Source organism: Ambystoma mexicanum, chromosome 5q (genome assembly GCF_040938575.1).
Source record: "Ambystoma mexicanum isolate Mex_15411 chromosome 5q, UKY_AmexF1_1, whole genome shotgun sequence".
NCBI lineage: Eukaryota > Metazoa > Chordata > Amphibia > Caudata > Ambystomatidae > Ambystoma > Ambystoma mexicanum.
The window spans coordinates 277,253,433-277,270,301 of NC_090933.1; the positions used below are offsets into that span (position 1 = coordinate 277,253,433).

General features: G+C 49.3%; 1 protein-coding gene across 1 annotated transcript in view; it reads left to right on the forward strand.

Moving 5' to 3' along the window:
• Window positions 1-16,869, forward strand: part of RTTN (rotatin) — a 2,784,523-nt gene that overhangs the window by 1,650,242 nt on the left and 1,117,412 nt on the right. Inside the window, exon 28 of the mRNA XM_069620779.1 lies at window positions 11,425-11,579. Within this exon, the coding sequence (XP_069476880.1) occupies window positions 11,425-11,579 (155 nt within the window). The remainder of the gene's footprint in view (window positions 1-11,424; window positions 11,580-16,869) is intronic.

The window sequence follows — 16,869 nt, forward strand, 5'->3', positions numbered from 1 at the left end:
TTATGCTCGGAGATCAGGATGAGACTGCCGTTACCACCAGCGGAGGAACCGCTCCCGACGGGGGACCCAGAGCCAGGCCCTTCTGGGAGCCCCCCCCCACCTAAGAGAAGGAGGATTCATCCTCCACCTCCTTTTCAGCCATCGCGCCCTGTTCAGCCCTCCTCCCCGTCCACGACTCGTGGGGATGATACGGGGACTGACACGGCCGCGACGGGTACGGACGAGGTTTACGACGAGGATCTGCCGTCGTCACCTCCCACCCGGGCTTTCCCGCCCGACGAGATTGGATCGTTTCACTCCATGATCGCCAGGGCATCCGAGAAGAAGAAGGAAGGTTTCCTTTATCAACGGCGCGAGGCCAAGAGGAAGACGGTCCTCTCTGTACCTCTACTGGACGATATTTGGGATGAGGGCCTCCCCCTCCTCAAGAACCCATCCACGACGCGGCTAGAAGGGATCGGTACGAGAAGAAGTACCGGGTCCCGGACGCGGCCCTCTTGTGCCTTCGGGCACAGCCGACCCCGGACTCGGTTGTCTCCGCGGCGGCCAGGAAGAAAGCGGGCGGGGGGGCGCGGCCTCTACATCGACCTCCCCGCCGGACGGCGAGGGAAAGAAATTAGATACGATGGGACGCAGAGTCATCTCGTCTGCAGCGACGACGATTAAGGCGGCCAACGCCTTGGCTATCGTAGCCCGCTACGACAGGGAGTTGTGGTACAAACTGGCCCCCTGGACTTCCTACCGGACGACAAGAGGGCGGAAGCCCTAGAGATCTTGCAGGAAGGAGAGGTGGCGTCGGACCATGCCATTACGATTGCGACGGACATCGCTGACACTGGATTTCGCCAGTTGGGCAACGGCGTGTGCCTTAGGCGGCGTGGATGGCTCAAGGCTACTGACTTCCGTCAGGACGTGCAGACCAGAGTCTTGGACATGCCGTTCGACGGAAACAACCTGTTTGGGAAAACAGTGGACGATTCCCTTCAAGCCATCAAGGCAGACACGGAGATGGCCCGGGCTCTTGGGGTTCACCAGCAACGACGGCCGCCCTTTCGGAGCGGCAGAGGCAAACAGGGTGCCTCCAAAGGTTCTGGCGGCGGATTTTCCACCTACCGCCAAGCGGCCCGTTCGTCGTCGCAAGAAGCTTACAGGGGACGAGGCAAGTCAGGCGGACCCCGCCGTCGTCGCTAAGGGGGACAAGGCGGCAAAGCCTTGTCGAAGCAGGACTGAACCGGCCGTGGGGTCGGGCCCCCAACGAAGCACCCCGGTGGGAGGCCGGCTGGCGAGCTTCGTCAGCGTGTGGGAGTCCATCTCCACCGACTGTTGGGTGCTGGACGCCCTAGCCCAGGGTCACGCGCTCGAGTTTCTAAAGAGGTGCCTGCGCGTCCCCCCTGTGGCCAGGAAAGAACATCACGTCTCTCAACTTCTCTTGGAGGTAAAGGCGATGCTCAAGAAGGGCGCCATCGAGCTCGTCCCAAGGAGGCTTCGGGGCTCCGGAGTTTACTCAAGATACTTCCTCGTGAAGAAGAAGACGGGAGGATGGCGTCCCATCCTGGACCTACGACGACTGAACAAATTCATCAAGGCACAGAAGATCCGGATGGTCACCCTCCAACACGTCCTGGGTCAGCTGGAGGAGGGCGATTTCCTGTCGCCGTTGGATTTGGAGGATGCCTACTTCCATATTCCCATCCTAAAGGGACACCGAAGGTTTCTCAGGTTCGTGGTCCAAGGACGTCACTATCAGTTCAGAGCCCTTCCCTTCGGGCTGAGGTCGGCACCCAGGGTGTTCACCAAGTGCCTCGCACCAGTGGCGGCGCAGCTGCGCCGAGACGGGATCCAGGTCTACCCCTACCTGGACGACTGGCTCATCCAAGCGAAGACGAAGGAGCTCGCCGTGGAGCACACGGCAAGGACCGTCCAACTTCTCACGGACCTGGGATTCTCCATAAACTACGCCAAGTCCCACCTGGTGCCCGCGCAAGACACACTGTTTCTGGGAGCGAAGCTCGACACAGTGTCGCTTCTGGCCTCTCCGTCGGAGGAAAGGAAGAGGGCCATCTTGGGCAAGGTGCAGCGGATGCTGGTTGTGGACGCGGCCAGAGTGAGGTCCATCAAGTCCCTCCTCGGAATGATGTCTTCTTGCATTTACCTCATCCGCCTGTGCAGGCTCCGGATGCGCCCGTTGCAGGAGTTCCTGGACGCGCGCTGGATCCAGGCGACGGGCAGCTTCGAGGAGAGGATCACACTTGACGAGAGTTTCCGACAAGCGATCCGGTGGTGGGGCACCCGCACGCATCTGACGGCGGGCATGGACTTCCAGACCCCCGGCCACCAGGAGACAGTGACCACGGATGCCTCCCTGGAAGGGTGGGGAGCGCACACCGAAAATCTGCACGCGAGAGGCCTTTGGCTCCCGACGGAGAAGTCCCTCCAAATCAACGTCCTGGAGCTCCGTGCAGTGTTTTGGGCCCTCAGGTCCTTACTTCCGTCCCTCAAGGGCAAGGTGGTGAGGATCTTCACCGACAACACCACCACCATGTTCTACATCAGGAAACAGGGCGGAACCAGGTCCCCAGCCCTGTCCAGGGAGGCGCAGGATCTGTGGCTTTGGGCCGTCGCCCAAGGGATGTTTCTGGTGCCGTTTCATCTGGCAGGGATAAAAAACACCATCGCCGACTCACTCAGCAGGGAGCTGCGCTCGTGCCAAGAGTGGGAACTACGACAGGATCTAGTGGACCGCCTCTTCCGGCGGTGGGGCACACCCCAGATCGATCTGTTCGCGACGGCGGCAAACTCCAAGTGCCGGAGGTTCGCCAGCAGGTTTCCCCAGCCGAGGAGCATGGGCGATGCTTTCTCGTTCCCCTCGGAGGGCCTGTTTCTATACGTGTTCCCTCCATTGCCATTGCTGATCCGGCTCATCAACCAGCTCAAGAGGTCACGGTGCAGGATGATCCTCGTTGCACCTGCGTGGCCGAGGCAGATATGGTTCCCGGACCTTCTGGACTTGTCAGCGTCCCCGTCAATCAAGCCGCCGGTGGACGCGGATCTTCTCTCCAGGGAAGGAGGCACCATCCTCCATCACGACCCGAAGTCGCTGAACTTGCAGGCCTGGCTCCTGCAGCGTTAGAGTTTGGAGGATACGACATACCGGCCGATTGCAGAGAGGTTCTTGCAAAGGCCAGGGCGTCCTCAACTCTTAAATGCTACGGACACAAATGGAAGAGGTTCTCTGTCTGGTGCCACGCACAGAAGATTAACCCCCTACGGATTACGGCTCCCCAAGTACTGCCGTACCTACTGACGCTGGCCAAAGCTGGACTGGCGCACGCGTCCATCAAGATTCATCTTGCTGCGATCTCCCGATACACCAGAACCACGGGGCAGACGTCTTTGTGGTCTCATCGTCTGGTGAAAGAGTTCATGAAGGGAGTTTTCAGATCGTTCCCGCCGGTGAAGGTTCCGGCCCCAGCGTGGGAGCTCAACATGGTGCTGACCAAGCTTATGGGACCTCCGTTCGAGCCTCTGCACTCGGCTCCGTTGAAGTTCTTGTCGTGGAAAACAGCGTTTCTTGTGGCCATCACCTTCGCACGACAGGTGGGAGAGATCCAGGCCATTTCCTGCAAGGCCCCGTACTTGACTTTTCATGACACGAGGGTAGTGCTCAGGACGCACCCCTCCTTCATGCCCAAGGTGCCGTCGGACTTCCACCTCAACAAACCCTTGGTGTTGCCTGTTTTCTTCCCGTCGCCTTCGTCGCCGGCTGAAAGGACTTTGCACTCGCTGGATGTGGCTAGAGCGCTGAAGTTCTACGTGGACCGCACAAAGTGTTTTCGGAAGACGTCACAACTCTTTGTGAACTTTGGACCTGTCAATCAGGGGAAGGCTCTCTCGAAGGCTTCCATTTCCAGATGGCTCTCCGGCTGTATCATGTACTGCCATCGGTTGGCAAACCGACCGCTGCCTGGCCGTCCGAGAGCCCATTCCACCAGAGCGATCGCAGCTACCACGGCGTTCCTATCTGGTGTGCCCTTGCTGGACATCTGCAGGGCTGCTACGTGGAGGTCGACGCACACCTTCACGAAATTCTACTGCGTCAATCGGGATTCCAGGGAGGAGTCCAGGTTCGGCCAAGCAGTGCTGCGCAACCTGTTCGCCTAAGGTGAGCCTGGTGAGGAGGTAAGAATTGCTTAATGTTGAGTTTGATGTAATGCTTAATGTTGAGCCTTTGCCACCTCCCGTGGTTGTGCATGTGTGTACTGCTATGTATTCTTTATTCATGAGCATGTGAATCCATGCCAGACCCCATGCTGGAGAAGGAACAAGTTACTTACCTGTAACTGTTGTTCTCCAGCATGGGTCTGGCATGGATTCACATGCGAACCCTCCCGCCTACCCCTCTGCGGCTCTTCACTTGGTCATACTGCCACTTCACATGCTACCAAATCTGAAGATGGCTGCCAGAGGCGGGGCTTAGGTAGAGGGCAGTCATTGGCTGTGGTCAGTATGACGCAGAGATCAGTGATTGGTTACTACTACGAAAGACAGATCAGAAACGAAACTGATACTGATTTTTTCTTTACCTAGGATTCCCAGCCTGACGACGGGGAATATTCATGAGCATGTGAATCCATGCCAGACCCATGCTGGAGAACAACAGTTACAGGTAAGTAACTTGTTCCTCCTACTACATTAGTTAACAAATATAATAAAACAATGACTGAAGCCTTAGACACCATTGCCTCTCTAAAAATGAGAAAAAGTAAACCCAGAGCACACCTCAACTCTTGGTTTACCCCGCACCTCAAATCCCTGAGAACGGAAAAAAGAAAATGTGAAGTCATTTGGAGGCAGTTACCCTCTGATGAAAACAGCTAATCTTATCAATATCGCATCCCTCTATAAGAAAGAAATACTTCTTACCAAGCAGGAAAGGTACAACATTAGAATCCTTCAAGCAAACTCAAGTACAAAGAAACTTTGTGTAATCCAAAAAGAACTTGAAACCCCGATCCCTGTCCCAGACAATTGTGTGAAGGACAAATTCTGCTGCTCCAATATACAGAAGGCCTTAACTAACAAAGTAACAACGCTTCAGGATAAGATTGCCAAAAAAAAGCAGCAAACCTACCTAATATTGTCACACCGGCTAGTACTCCTACGCTTCCCCATAAACCATCACAAGGCTTTAGTTTGGCAAAAGTCTTAATTCTTGAGGTTGAAAAAATCATCCTCTGCCTCAAACCTTCGAACTGTTAGGGAGATAAATGCCCAGCCCAAATCATTAAAGATGCTGCTAGAGACCTGGCACCCTTCATATCTAAGCTAATCAATGCATCATTCTCTACTGGCACCATTGGGTACCCTTCTCCTCAGAAAAACAGTCATTACACCCGTTAACAGTTTAACTATACCCACCAACTTTAGGCCTATTACAACAGTGCCATTTTTACTTAAAATCTTAGACTGGGTGGCTTATCTCCAGATACAGCAGTATTTAGAGCACAACCAGCTCCTAAGAGTCCGCCAATCAGGCTTCAAACCTCAACACGGTACCAAAACTGCGCTGATTGATCTCAAGGCCCAAATCGACGAGCCTAGGGATAAGGGGAAATCAGCCTTACTACTACTTCTAGATCTTTCGGCTGCGTTCGACTTGGTGGACCACAAGGTCCTATGCAATCATCTTGACTCGGCAGCCCACTTCTCTCAGGAGGCCATACTCTGGATCCAATCCTTTTTGAGCAACAGGACTATGAGAGTCTTCTCGCCATCAACAGCAGCAGACCCTATTCCTATTAGTTGTGGAGTGCCACAGGGCTCCTGTGTCTCACCCACAATGTACAATATATTTACTAAGCCCCTTTTCAATGATCTGGACCTTCTTGGTATCGCCTACACTAACTATGCAGGTGATGCCCAGATTCTCATACCACTTACTGGGGATTATGACAAGGATTTTGCCTTGGTAAATAAGATTTACCTCATCATCCAGGCATGGATGGCTGTCCACGGTCTATGCCTGAATAATGACAAAACTGAGCTCATCATTGTCAGAACTACTTCCAACCTCAATAAACTTGGCCACAAATACACCTCCTTTTCTATCGATGGCAACACCATTGAAGTTGCTAAAGAGGTCAAAACCTTAGGCTTTTACCTAGACTCCACCCTTACCTTTGCCAAACAGGTTAACTCCATGGCCTCTGCCTCTGTATACACATGTAAGCTGATTAGAGCTGGTAAACCGTTAATCTTGTCTGAATTGGACTATTTTAATTCCCTATACCTTGGCGCCAATAAGAACATTGTCAACAAAATTCAGGTTCTCCAGAATAATGCCCTTAGAGCAACATTGGCTATAGCTAGAAAAGAGCACATCTCAGAGGTAAGGAGACTGAATAACTGGCTTTCTACTAGCAACAAAATTCTGCTTAAAACTGCCCCGCTAACACTCAAGTGCCTAAACAACCCTGCACTCTGCTCATAGAAAATTCTCCAGTCGGCCCACCAGAACGGCAAATACAAACTGTCTAGTTGTACTGAGGTTCACATTGACTAAAGCCGGAGGGAGTAGTTTCCTAGTCAAAGCTGCGCAGCTTTGGAACTCCTTACCCCCTCCCTGAGGGCGGACCAAACCTATATGAACTTCAGACATACCATAATTAATTGGCTCAAAGAGAACGACCACTAATGCACTCAAGTTACTGTCCTATTGCCTCCACTCTTTATCTTGCACTGTAATAGATACCACAATGCCTAGTTGATGTTGAACCTCCTTATTTTAAATTATGTAATGATGTATTGATTATTCTTAATGTATGTATATACCTCTCAAAAACCCACAGACTTTATCCTCTCTGCATATGTTTGTCTCTCCTCTTATATAACTGTGTAACCCTAAACTGAAAGTCTTCATGTATCCTCTGCGCCCTGATACCCCTCGGTCTGGCACACATTATAAATCTAAACAAACAAACAAACCCTCTGGGTCCAAGGTCTTTCACCTTGGAGAACATTTTAATTGGAGCTATTCTAGCTTTCAGTTGTGAGCACATTTTTGCCAATATCGGGTTCAAGACATTTCCTTTTACACTTTGTCTTGTGTGTAGTGTGAGTGTCAGGAGAGAGGACATTTGAACACAAGGGTGGCTTTTCAGTTATTGGCATCCTGACACAGACCGATACTTGGTTTTTAGGGATGCAAACTCCTCTTTGGAATAGGGTGAGAGAGACATTTTCCAAATCCATTTTCCTTTAAATAAAAGTCTTTCCTCAGAAACCATGACAACTTTGTGTCCGGCTTTCATTTCTGACCCTCATAGGTCCTTCAGAGTTTTCTGGTTTAGGTAGTTTTCTTGATCTCCTCCATCTTCTGGATCAAAGTACTTGTATTGGAGTCTATAACGATGAGTAATCTGTGGGGGCAAGGAATCCATTAAAGAACAAACTGCTTACCTCTCAGTAAGGTTCTTTCTGATGGATGTTCCTCCCACTGTTACGGTTCAGGGCTCAGCGGCATCCCGTGGGTTGAAGGGACCTGCTCATCTTACAGCCCAGAATCCATCTAAGAAGCCTGGTGCCCTTTTTGGCCATAGGATCAGGCGCTTTGCAGCTCCATTCCATAGGCAATGGAGGCTGCCATGGAGACGTGCTGTTGCCGTGGCTGCTGCTACCCGCACCACATTGGAACTACATGTCCCATCATCCCTGCATCGTTTCCCGAATGCTGCCAATGGGAAACCCGAGCCTCACTTTGATCCACTCATAACACTGTGAGGAATGGCAAACGCTGCTTCCCATTGAAGTTACTCCCAGCGTTTCCCTTGAAGTTCCGTCTTCGTTTACCTTGTTGTCAAACACTTCCCGTGTATCGGATTACTGCCTGCCTAACGCACTGCCTTTTGAAATCCCCTTGCTTCGTTTGCTTCTGCATACCACTTCCCATATATCAGAACATCACCCGTCTGCAAGGGCTGTGTTTAATTCGCCCTTTGCTGCGGTTACTTCCATTCCTGTGTATCAGACTTGCCTGGTTAACAGACTTCATTTGAAAACACTTCTTCCACGTTGGTTACCATTCCACGTGTAACCAGACCTGCGCCTGTATACAAGAATTGTTTCCGGAACAAAGCATACAACTGCAAGTATCTCTCTGCTCTGCTCTTACTATTATCCTTACCTGATCCTCCCACCCCACCCTGTTGGTCATATTGCCTGCATCACTCTGTATAAGACAAACATCCTTGAGACCTTCCTCTACTCTGCATCTTTCCTGGGGAAGCACCACCTGTAAGTGCACTTGGGGAAGCGTTGCAGTATTTTGCACCACCCCGACCCTAGTGCGCTCCTCGTTCCATCGGGCTAGTTCCTGTACTAACCTTCCTTTTTTTTTGTTTTATCCAAGTCATCGTGAGACTGCTTAATGACCTTTCCTCCTCTACATCGTATGGTAAGAACGTTATACTCTTAAGTGGATACACTTTTTCTCTCTTATATGGGTTGTCCTTACACACATCCAATAGATAAATAGTGATCGATCTTCCCTCTAGGACAACCAGGGTGGGGCTTAGTACAAGAACAATCAAGCCATCATAGTTCAGGTATATCTTAGTCAAAGTGGTCTTCTTGGTCATTGCTGTCACCCTATTACTAAACAGTGTTTATTTCTGTACAGCTGGTGGTCATAGCGGTGTGTGCTCCCGCTCTTTTAAGTGATCGGTCTCACTTGGCTGTTTATCCAAAACGGTCTTGGGGCATATCGTTGAAAAGAGCTCTATCCCTCAACAGAGAGGCGGCCCTGGTTTAGGTCGAACTGAGGGTCTGCAATCAAAGCAGGTTCGGGTCTCTGTGCTGTAGCAGGCATCCCATCCGGTGAGTGACACCCACACATTTCTCTTCACCCCCCCGTCCCCTCTACCAGCCCCTGTGGTGGATTGCTAGCACACCTTGGATCAGCTGGTCCTCATAGTTTAGACTGCTAGGGCAAAAGTGTGAAACTAAGGTCACGGGGCGAGGCACCTCAATATGTACTGGCACCCGCGTTCTTTCCGGCACGGTGCACTTCGAGGCGTTGTGTGGAGCCAATGCAGAGCCTCCCTGAAACCAGAAAGGTTTCCAAAGAACAGCTGCACTGTGAGGTAGATATCGTAGATGAAGAATCAGTGGCAGGAACATCCATCAGAAAAAACAATATCGAGAGGCAAGTAATTTTTTTATTTGTCTTGCAAGACAAAAGTCTACATATATCTTTGCCTAACGGGAACTGACTGCAACAACCTGACTCGACGCCCAAACTTTATAGGTCACTGGTCAGGTGACAATTCAGAACTAAGATTAAGAACATTACATAGGTATCCTTGAGGCCTTCCTATGGCAAGATACCTCCAGACCCACACACATACATTACAAAACCATCCTGGCATGAGTGCATTGTTGCAACTATCAAGGTGATGTATCATGTGACAAGTTATTTCTGTGTGCTTCCCGCCAAGGAGCTTTGCTCGCCCCTCCCACCGTAACAACTCGTCATGGTCCTTCAACCAATTCTTTGTGTAAGCAGGCCAAAACCGGTTCCAGCGTTCACATGGTCCAATATAAACCTGTCATAAAAAACTGCCAGAGAGCAGTTTTGTGCATGTAGTCTGTGCATGTCAAAGAGTGAGGAAGTTAGGGAACTAGCATTGCCAAGACCAAAAGTCGAGAATATTTTATACAAGTAAAATCAGATGTAGAAATAACAACATTTGTTAGACAAAATAAATGATAGGATCATAATACCTAGCAGCATTTGTGAATATAAATATTAGAACAAATCACATTGCCTCGAAAAAAAGTCCAATCCATCAGAGAAAATGTCAACAAAGGCAAGTCATTTGTTCTTCACCATTCTGCTTAATGTGAACCCTGAAATGAGGGAAGTAGTCTATTGTACTGTAGAAGTTGAAGTCCGTATTCCTGTAGAAGGGGTTGGGAATCCTGAAGAGAAGAACGTGAAGGAGACTTGAAGTCTACACTGCCACTATCTCTGCAGGAGCAATGAAGAATCCTAAAGTAAGGAAAGGGAGAGACCGTTCTTTTGTAGAAATAGATGTCTGTGGTTACAGACTCACCAAAAAAAGGCGTGTTGATAGCTGCATTATGGGAACCTAAGCACGTTCCTAATACCTCTCAAGGAGAGTGTGTGAATCCTGAACCAAGGAAAAGGAAGAACAGATTCATTGTGCTAATTAATGTTATGTTTGTTACAGGAATCAAATTGACTCATGCAGAGGCAATGTTGATTTTATGTCCCAAAGCCTTGAATCACCAGATGTCGGGACCGACCAAGTGTCCTTTGAAAAATAGCCTACCCAAGAAAAAGACCAGTTCTTGGAGACTATACAAATTGTGAGACAAGATTTGACTAATTTAACACTCTGAAAACACCTGGCAAGAATTTGAATAAAATATATAACTGGTCTTAAGTCATTTTTTCCTTATTCACCACATTATTGATCTTGTAGTTTGATCGAACTAAATCATTCAGGACTACAAATAGACTTAGCTAGATGACTTTCTCCTGCATTTCTTTTCTGTGACCCTCCAGGTAGTTTTGTACCGCTAGAACTTCATGGACACTCAAGCAAAGCCAAGGTAACAACGGTCTCCTGTCTTGGAGATGTGTGGGGCAGCCACTTGGGTCAAAACTCTGTTTGTACAAGCATTGTTTGGATGCTTTCTGCAGAAGGGATGAATCTTTTGGCCAAGTTGTTTGCGCAACCTATCCACTTGAACGTGGTTAATTGATGCTATAGCCATCTCCCCAGGTGTAAATCTTGTTAAACTGATTCCCTACAAGGTTCATCAGCAGGAAGAGGAGCACAACAGAGAAAGGGAGTATTACTTGGATAGTGATTCTATTTGTCTTAGTCTTTGCTCTCTCTCCTTTGCATGATTCAACCTGTCATGGCACAGTGGGGCAAAACCAAAACCGTACGGAATAGAGTGTGATCGTTGCACGCTATTTATAGTGGTTGTGCCTGTGTAGAAGTATCTGTGGCATGCAGGTTCCACCCTAAATGTTAACGTGGACCGCTCCTCTTATTAAAAAAAACCTGCATGGTGATGTAGGCATGTCTGAACCATGGTGTGAAGGAGGGTGAGCAATGACTAAGTGAACAAGAATTCCTCCTATGTCTTCCTTAAATCAGCCTGTGAATTGTGAGTGTTTGATTGTGTATGTTGCTTTGAATGATTATTCCTTTTAATTTTTGTCAAGGCTTAAGTAGTTGAAGTTCTGTGTTGTTACAAATAGTTATATGCATTGTTAATCTTTCAGGCATAGATCTCTTTTGTTCCGTCATCTGTTTTGTTTAAAATAAAATAATGCATACAGCATAATTTACCCATCATCTAAAGATTGATATTTTGTTTTTTTTTTAGAACCCAAATCCACTGTTGGACTTACTGGAACAGAGTGAATCGCAAGTGAAAAATGAATCCAACGATGCACAAACTGCTGTCAGACACCATCTAAGGAAACAGCTCATGATATTTTTTAACACTTTACTGGCGTGCATTGTGTCTGTTACAGACAAGTATGTTATAAGCTCTTGTCCTCAATGAGTTTGTGCAAACTAAGTACATTTAAAGGAAATTGTTCTTGCTCATCTCTCAATGCCATTGCTACTTGAGTTCAAGTGTCTGTTGTTTTGTCTAAAGCTATCGTAGACTTATGCTAGTACTTCAACTACAGACCTCGTTCATGTCCATTACTGAACAATACCCAGCTGCTCTTCCAAAACATTTCCGGCACAAGGGGGGCACGTCGCTGCTCTGCCCGATGCCCCTACGCGGCCTGCACCGGACATGCTGTCTGGGCAAGTAAATGTAGAGGTGCTGCGCACTCTGCTCGTTTTAAGAACACCACTCTTAAAACATATTTGATTTTTTTTCGCATCGTGTTCTTCATTATTAGATGCAATGCCAAATCCGAGGGAATCCTTGGGTTTCAAATCCTGCGTGGATTGTTGGTGTCAAAGGTCTGTTTCGGATCCGCAACAGATTTGCCTGCACTGTCTCTGTGAGGACCACGACACGCAGGATTGCATGTCGTGTCAAGCGATGCAACCAAAGGCACTTTGTGAACATGAGGTGAAACTCTTTACCTTCCCCCCACAAAGAGAGATGTGAGAAGTGGACCCGTTAGTGGTCGCCGGGTGCAGACCGCGGCAACGAAGAACGCTCCCATGTCCGCAAGGTCAAGAAAAAGAAGCACCACATGAGGTTGAGATCCCCTGGCAGTTCTTTGAGGCATCCCTCTTCTTCGTCAAAGAAGAGGAGCCACCACTCCAAACACGCAGCAGAGGAGGCTGCCCCACAGGTACCCTTTCGCGCTCAGTCCGCTACTCCAGAGGAATGGGAAGTGTTCAGAATAAAGATACTTGATTTCTTTGCCAGGGCGCCAGTGGCCACGGCCTCAGCATCAGTGATCCCCGCACCAATGGCTTTAAGCTGATGGATCCCATCTTGCTCCGACAAGCCTCAGGGAATCCTCAAGCATGCGCAGCAAGGTCACGTCCAAAGGTCACACCGTTCCATCTCTGCATGCCATTCCCTCTCTCATGGCACCGTCTTCACCAGAATTGCAGGGCACTTTGGCCTGCTCCCAAAAAGAAGATGCATGTCCCATTTAATTGGCAATCATGGCAGGAAAGGGCACCTAGTACCTTTCGGACTGGAACCCCTGCACCCAAGGGAAGGCAGACACTTTCCTAAGGGGTTTAATGGGGAACAGGGGGACTTGGTAGGCTTGGTGGACCTTGTAGCCGACTTGCAGGAGGCACCTGATGGCAAAGGTGGTTGACATCTTCGGGTTGTCTACCCCTTCACGTCTGAAGGTTCTGTATGAGCTTACTGACATCCTGGACTAGGATCCAAAGAAGGAGAAGGTGTTGCCTTTCAATCAGGCAGAGGGACCAGTGCTGGAACTCAGGGACAAACTGACTTCAGTCCTCATGGTAGATTACAACCTGGTGAAGAAGCACAGGCTTCCACCCTCGAACCCCATGTTCCTTTCTGACCATGCTTCACCTGAAAGTTTGGTGGTCCAGGTCGCTACGGAAAACCTTAAGACCACTTCTTTCCCATGCATCTTTGCCCCCTTACAGGCAAAGCAAGAGACTTGACGCAAGGGGAAGGAAGCTTTTCAGCTCTTTAAGTGTATGTCTCCGTGTGTGAAAGTCTTGTGCTCTGGCCATGTTCTCTTAGCACAGCACTTGGTCGGTCATGGCATAGGCAAACAAGCACATCCCTGAGTGGGGGCTTTGAGTCCCTGATCAGGGATGGCAAGAAAGCCTTCTGACAGATACTGCCGTCTGGTCTGTATACTGCAGACTGTATGGCAAAGGTGATGACCAAGAGCACAGTCTTTTGAAAATTCTCTTAGCTCAGGATATTTGGTTTTGCTACAGACGTCCAAGCGAAGCTTCCCGACATGCCCTTTCATGGCATGAACTTATTCTGCACCAATGGCGATGAATCTTTGCAGAAGTTTCAGGCCTCAAAGGCTACCGATAAGTTGCTAAAACTAGCATGCAGCAACAGTGGCCCGCTATCCCAGCTGGCGGGGCGCTGGGGGGGGTTGTCGTCCCTTTCCTACTTATGCCCATAGAGGTAGAGGTCAGCATTGTCCCAGAGGAGGGAGGCTTCCACCTCCACTGTGCCTTCCACAGCCCCTGGCGCTAAGCTTTTCTCTTGTGGACTTCGGCCATCTGTCCCCAGTGGGAACCAGAATATGCATGTTTGGCAAGGAGTGGAAAGAGATCACCTCCAATGCATGGGCCATACAGCAGGGGTACTGCCTCCCTTTTGCCCTACGCTCGCCAGACCACCGCCGTGCCCCATCCCTTGCCCCTGGAACCTCTCCTGTTGGAGGAGATCCATCATCTTTTAGCAAAAGGGTCCATAGAACTGGTAACCTGCTCGGAATGACACAAGGGTTGTTACCCAACCTATTTTCTGGTGTCGAAGAAGGACGGAGGTCTGAGACCCAACTTGGATCTGCAACTTCTCAACTGTACAAGTCCCTGCACCTGAACCACTGGCTAGTTTTCTTGGATCTCCAGGATTCTTACTTTCTTGTGGCCATCTACAAGAGTTATAGGACCTGTGATTCAAGTTGGGGAACATTCACTACCTGTTCCAGGGCCTACCTTTCAGACTCTCTGCAGCAGTCGTGGCTTTCATCAAGCTGCTAGCAGAATTGGTGGCTCGCCTCAGAAGGGAAGGCATTCATGTTTTTCCCTATGTGGACAACTTGCTTGTTTTAGCCCGCTGCCCAGTCCTAGCGTTGGCACGTCTGTACGGGGCATGCAGTCTGTTGCACAGCTTGGGCCTCTCTCTGAATATCAAAACGTGTTGGGTTCCACTGTCCCATTCCATCCGATTTATTGGAGCAGTGTTCGACACTCGCCTGGGCAAGGGATTCCTGCTCGAGGACAGAGTCACAAACATCTATGAGATGATCCAAGTTTTCCAACCAGAGGCAAGGTTCCAGCCTCGGCTTTTCAGCAGTGCTTGCTGGGTCTTATGGTCTCCTGCATTCTAGTGGTTCCAGAGGGCGGACTGCGCATGAAGTTGTTGCAATGGCTTCTGAGTTCACAGTGGTCATAGTTTCAGGGACGAACATCGAACCTTCTACTGGTCTCGGAGAGTCTCCGGAGATCTGCAATGGTGGTTTGTGAAGGTCAGCTCCCTTAAAGAGTCGTCGTTTTGTCAAACCTGGCCACAGGTGACTCTGGTCACAAATGGGTACCAGAAAGGCTGGGGTGCTCCCTTCCCAAGAACTTAGGGTGAGCAGAATGTGGTTCCCGTCGGAGTGCCGGGAACAAATCAGTCTGCTGGATCTGAAAGCAATCAGGCTGACCGTGGCCCCTTTCTTCGCCTTTGAAGGGCAAGACTGTGTTGATCCTGACAGACAAAACTGTAGCCATGCACTACCTTAACAAGCTCTGTGGTGTCTGCTCCTTAACTCTGTGTATAGAAGCAATGCGATTGTGGTTCTGGGCGCTGGAGAACATCATATCTCTTACAGCGGCTCACCTCTGTGGGAAACCTTAACAGCCAAGTGGGGTGTCAACCTGCTCTGTGTTCCCGCCGATCCCTGTCATACTGCTGGTTCTCAGAAGACTGCCGCTGTACAGGTCTATGATCTTATTCGCTCCGGACTGGGCCCAGAGAGCGTGGTAGCCAGAGTTGCTGGACTTGACCAGTTGCCCTCCATGGCATCTGTCACAGAGGACTGACCTTCTCCCTCACTTGGCCTGGCTGCTGAAAGGCTAAGGTGTAAGTCATGGTATTTGTCAGAGGACCTTATGGATGTACTCCTATGTGCTAGAAGACCCACCACCAAATCCATCTATGCCTGCAGGTAGTGTGAGTTTTCGTCTTTGTGCTGGGAGAGGGATATGCACCCCAATTCTCTGTTATAATTTCTTCTGTCTTCGGTCCTGACGGGCCTGCATTTTCGTATGTTAAAGGGGTATTTTTCTGCCATTTCAGTTTTCATGAGGACTCTGCAGCGAGGCTTCTTTTTCACGATCCCCACAGTCCTACAGTTCCTATGCAGTCTTTCCAATTGTGGGATTTAAATTTAGTGTTGATGTTTTTCATGGGCACTTGTTTGAGCCCCTTCATTATTGTTCGTTAAGGTTGCACACCCTTTCAGGTGATTCTCCTGGTCGGCATCGCTTATGCTAGATGCGTGAGTAAGCCCCAGGAATTGCGAGTTGAACCTCCCTACTTAGTTTTATCCAAAGAAACGCTGACTTTGAGAGCGAGGCCCTCCATCCTTCGGAAGGTGGTCTTGGTTTTCCATCTCTCAAAGTGGTGTCAGGTTTCCATCTCTCAAATAATCCATCTGCCTGTCTTTATTCCTCACCTTCATCCTTCCAAGGAGCATTTCATCTGCTGGATCCGGTGCAGGCGCTCAAGTTCTATTTCTCTAGGGCAAGGGAGACCACGCCAGATGACCATCTTTCTGTTGGTTACTCTGTGCCCGAACGGGCAGGCCTGTTACCAAACAGACCCTGACTCGATGGATTTTTCTCTGCGTCTCGCAATGCTATGATCCGGCTGCAAGGAGGTCCTGAAGCTCTCAGCGCTCGCTCCAGCAGAGGGCTGAGACTGCAGCGTAGAGTCCCTGTTCTGGATATTTGCCAAGCAACTACGTGGGCTTTTTATGCACACGTTCGCTAAGGATTACTGCTTGCATTCTATGTCTGGTCTGGATGCTCGTTTTGGCATTACTATCCTCCTGAGTTTTCAGGTTTGGGTCGTATCCTTGCTACCGTCCCGTCGCCAGGTCATTGTACTGCTTTGAGAGTTTATCAAAGTTTAGGAATCTGTGGGAGGAAGGAATCCATTTGGAGAACAAATTACTTATCTCTCTCTGATGTTCTTTCTGATGGATGTTTCTCTCACAGATTCCTAATCGCCCTCCATACCTGCCCCTCTTGGTGGATAGCTAGTACACCTTGGATCTGCAGTGCCTTGCATTAGAGTACTAGAGATAAAAGTTATATTTTGGTCCTGAAGACATGTTCGGCATGTAGGGGCATCAAGCAGAGCTGTGATGCGCCGCCTGTCGGCAAAAAGTTTCAGAAGAGCAACTGCGCTGGGAGATAGATATCATAGATGAGGAATCTCGGCAAGGAATGTCTATTAGAAAGAACATTACAGAGAGGTAGGTAATTTTTTTTTTATTGTTTAATCACATAAGATTTCTACAATACAGATTTTCTCATCATTTCATAAGATTGTTTGTCTGGTCAATTTGTCGTTGTCTATGTACAGTTCATAGATTTGAAGGTTTGTTTGCTAGATGTT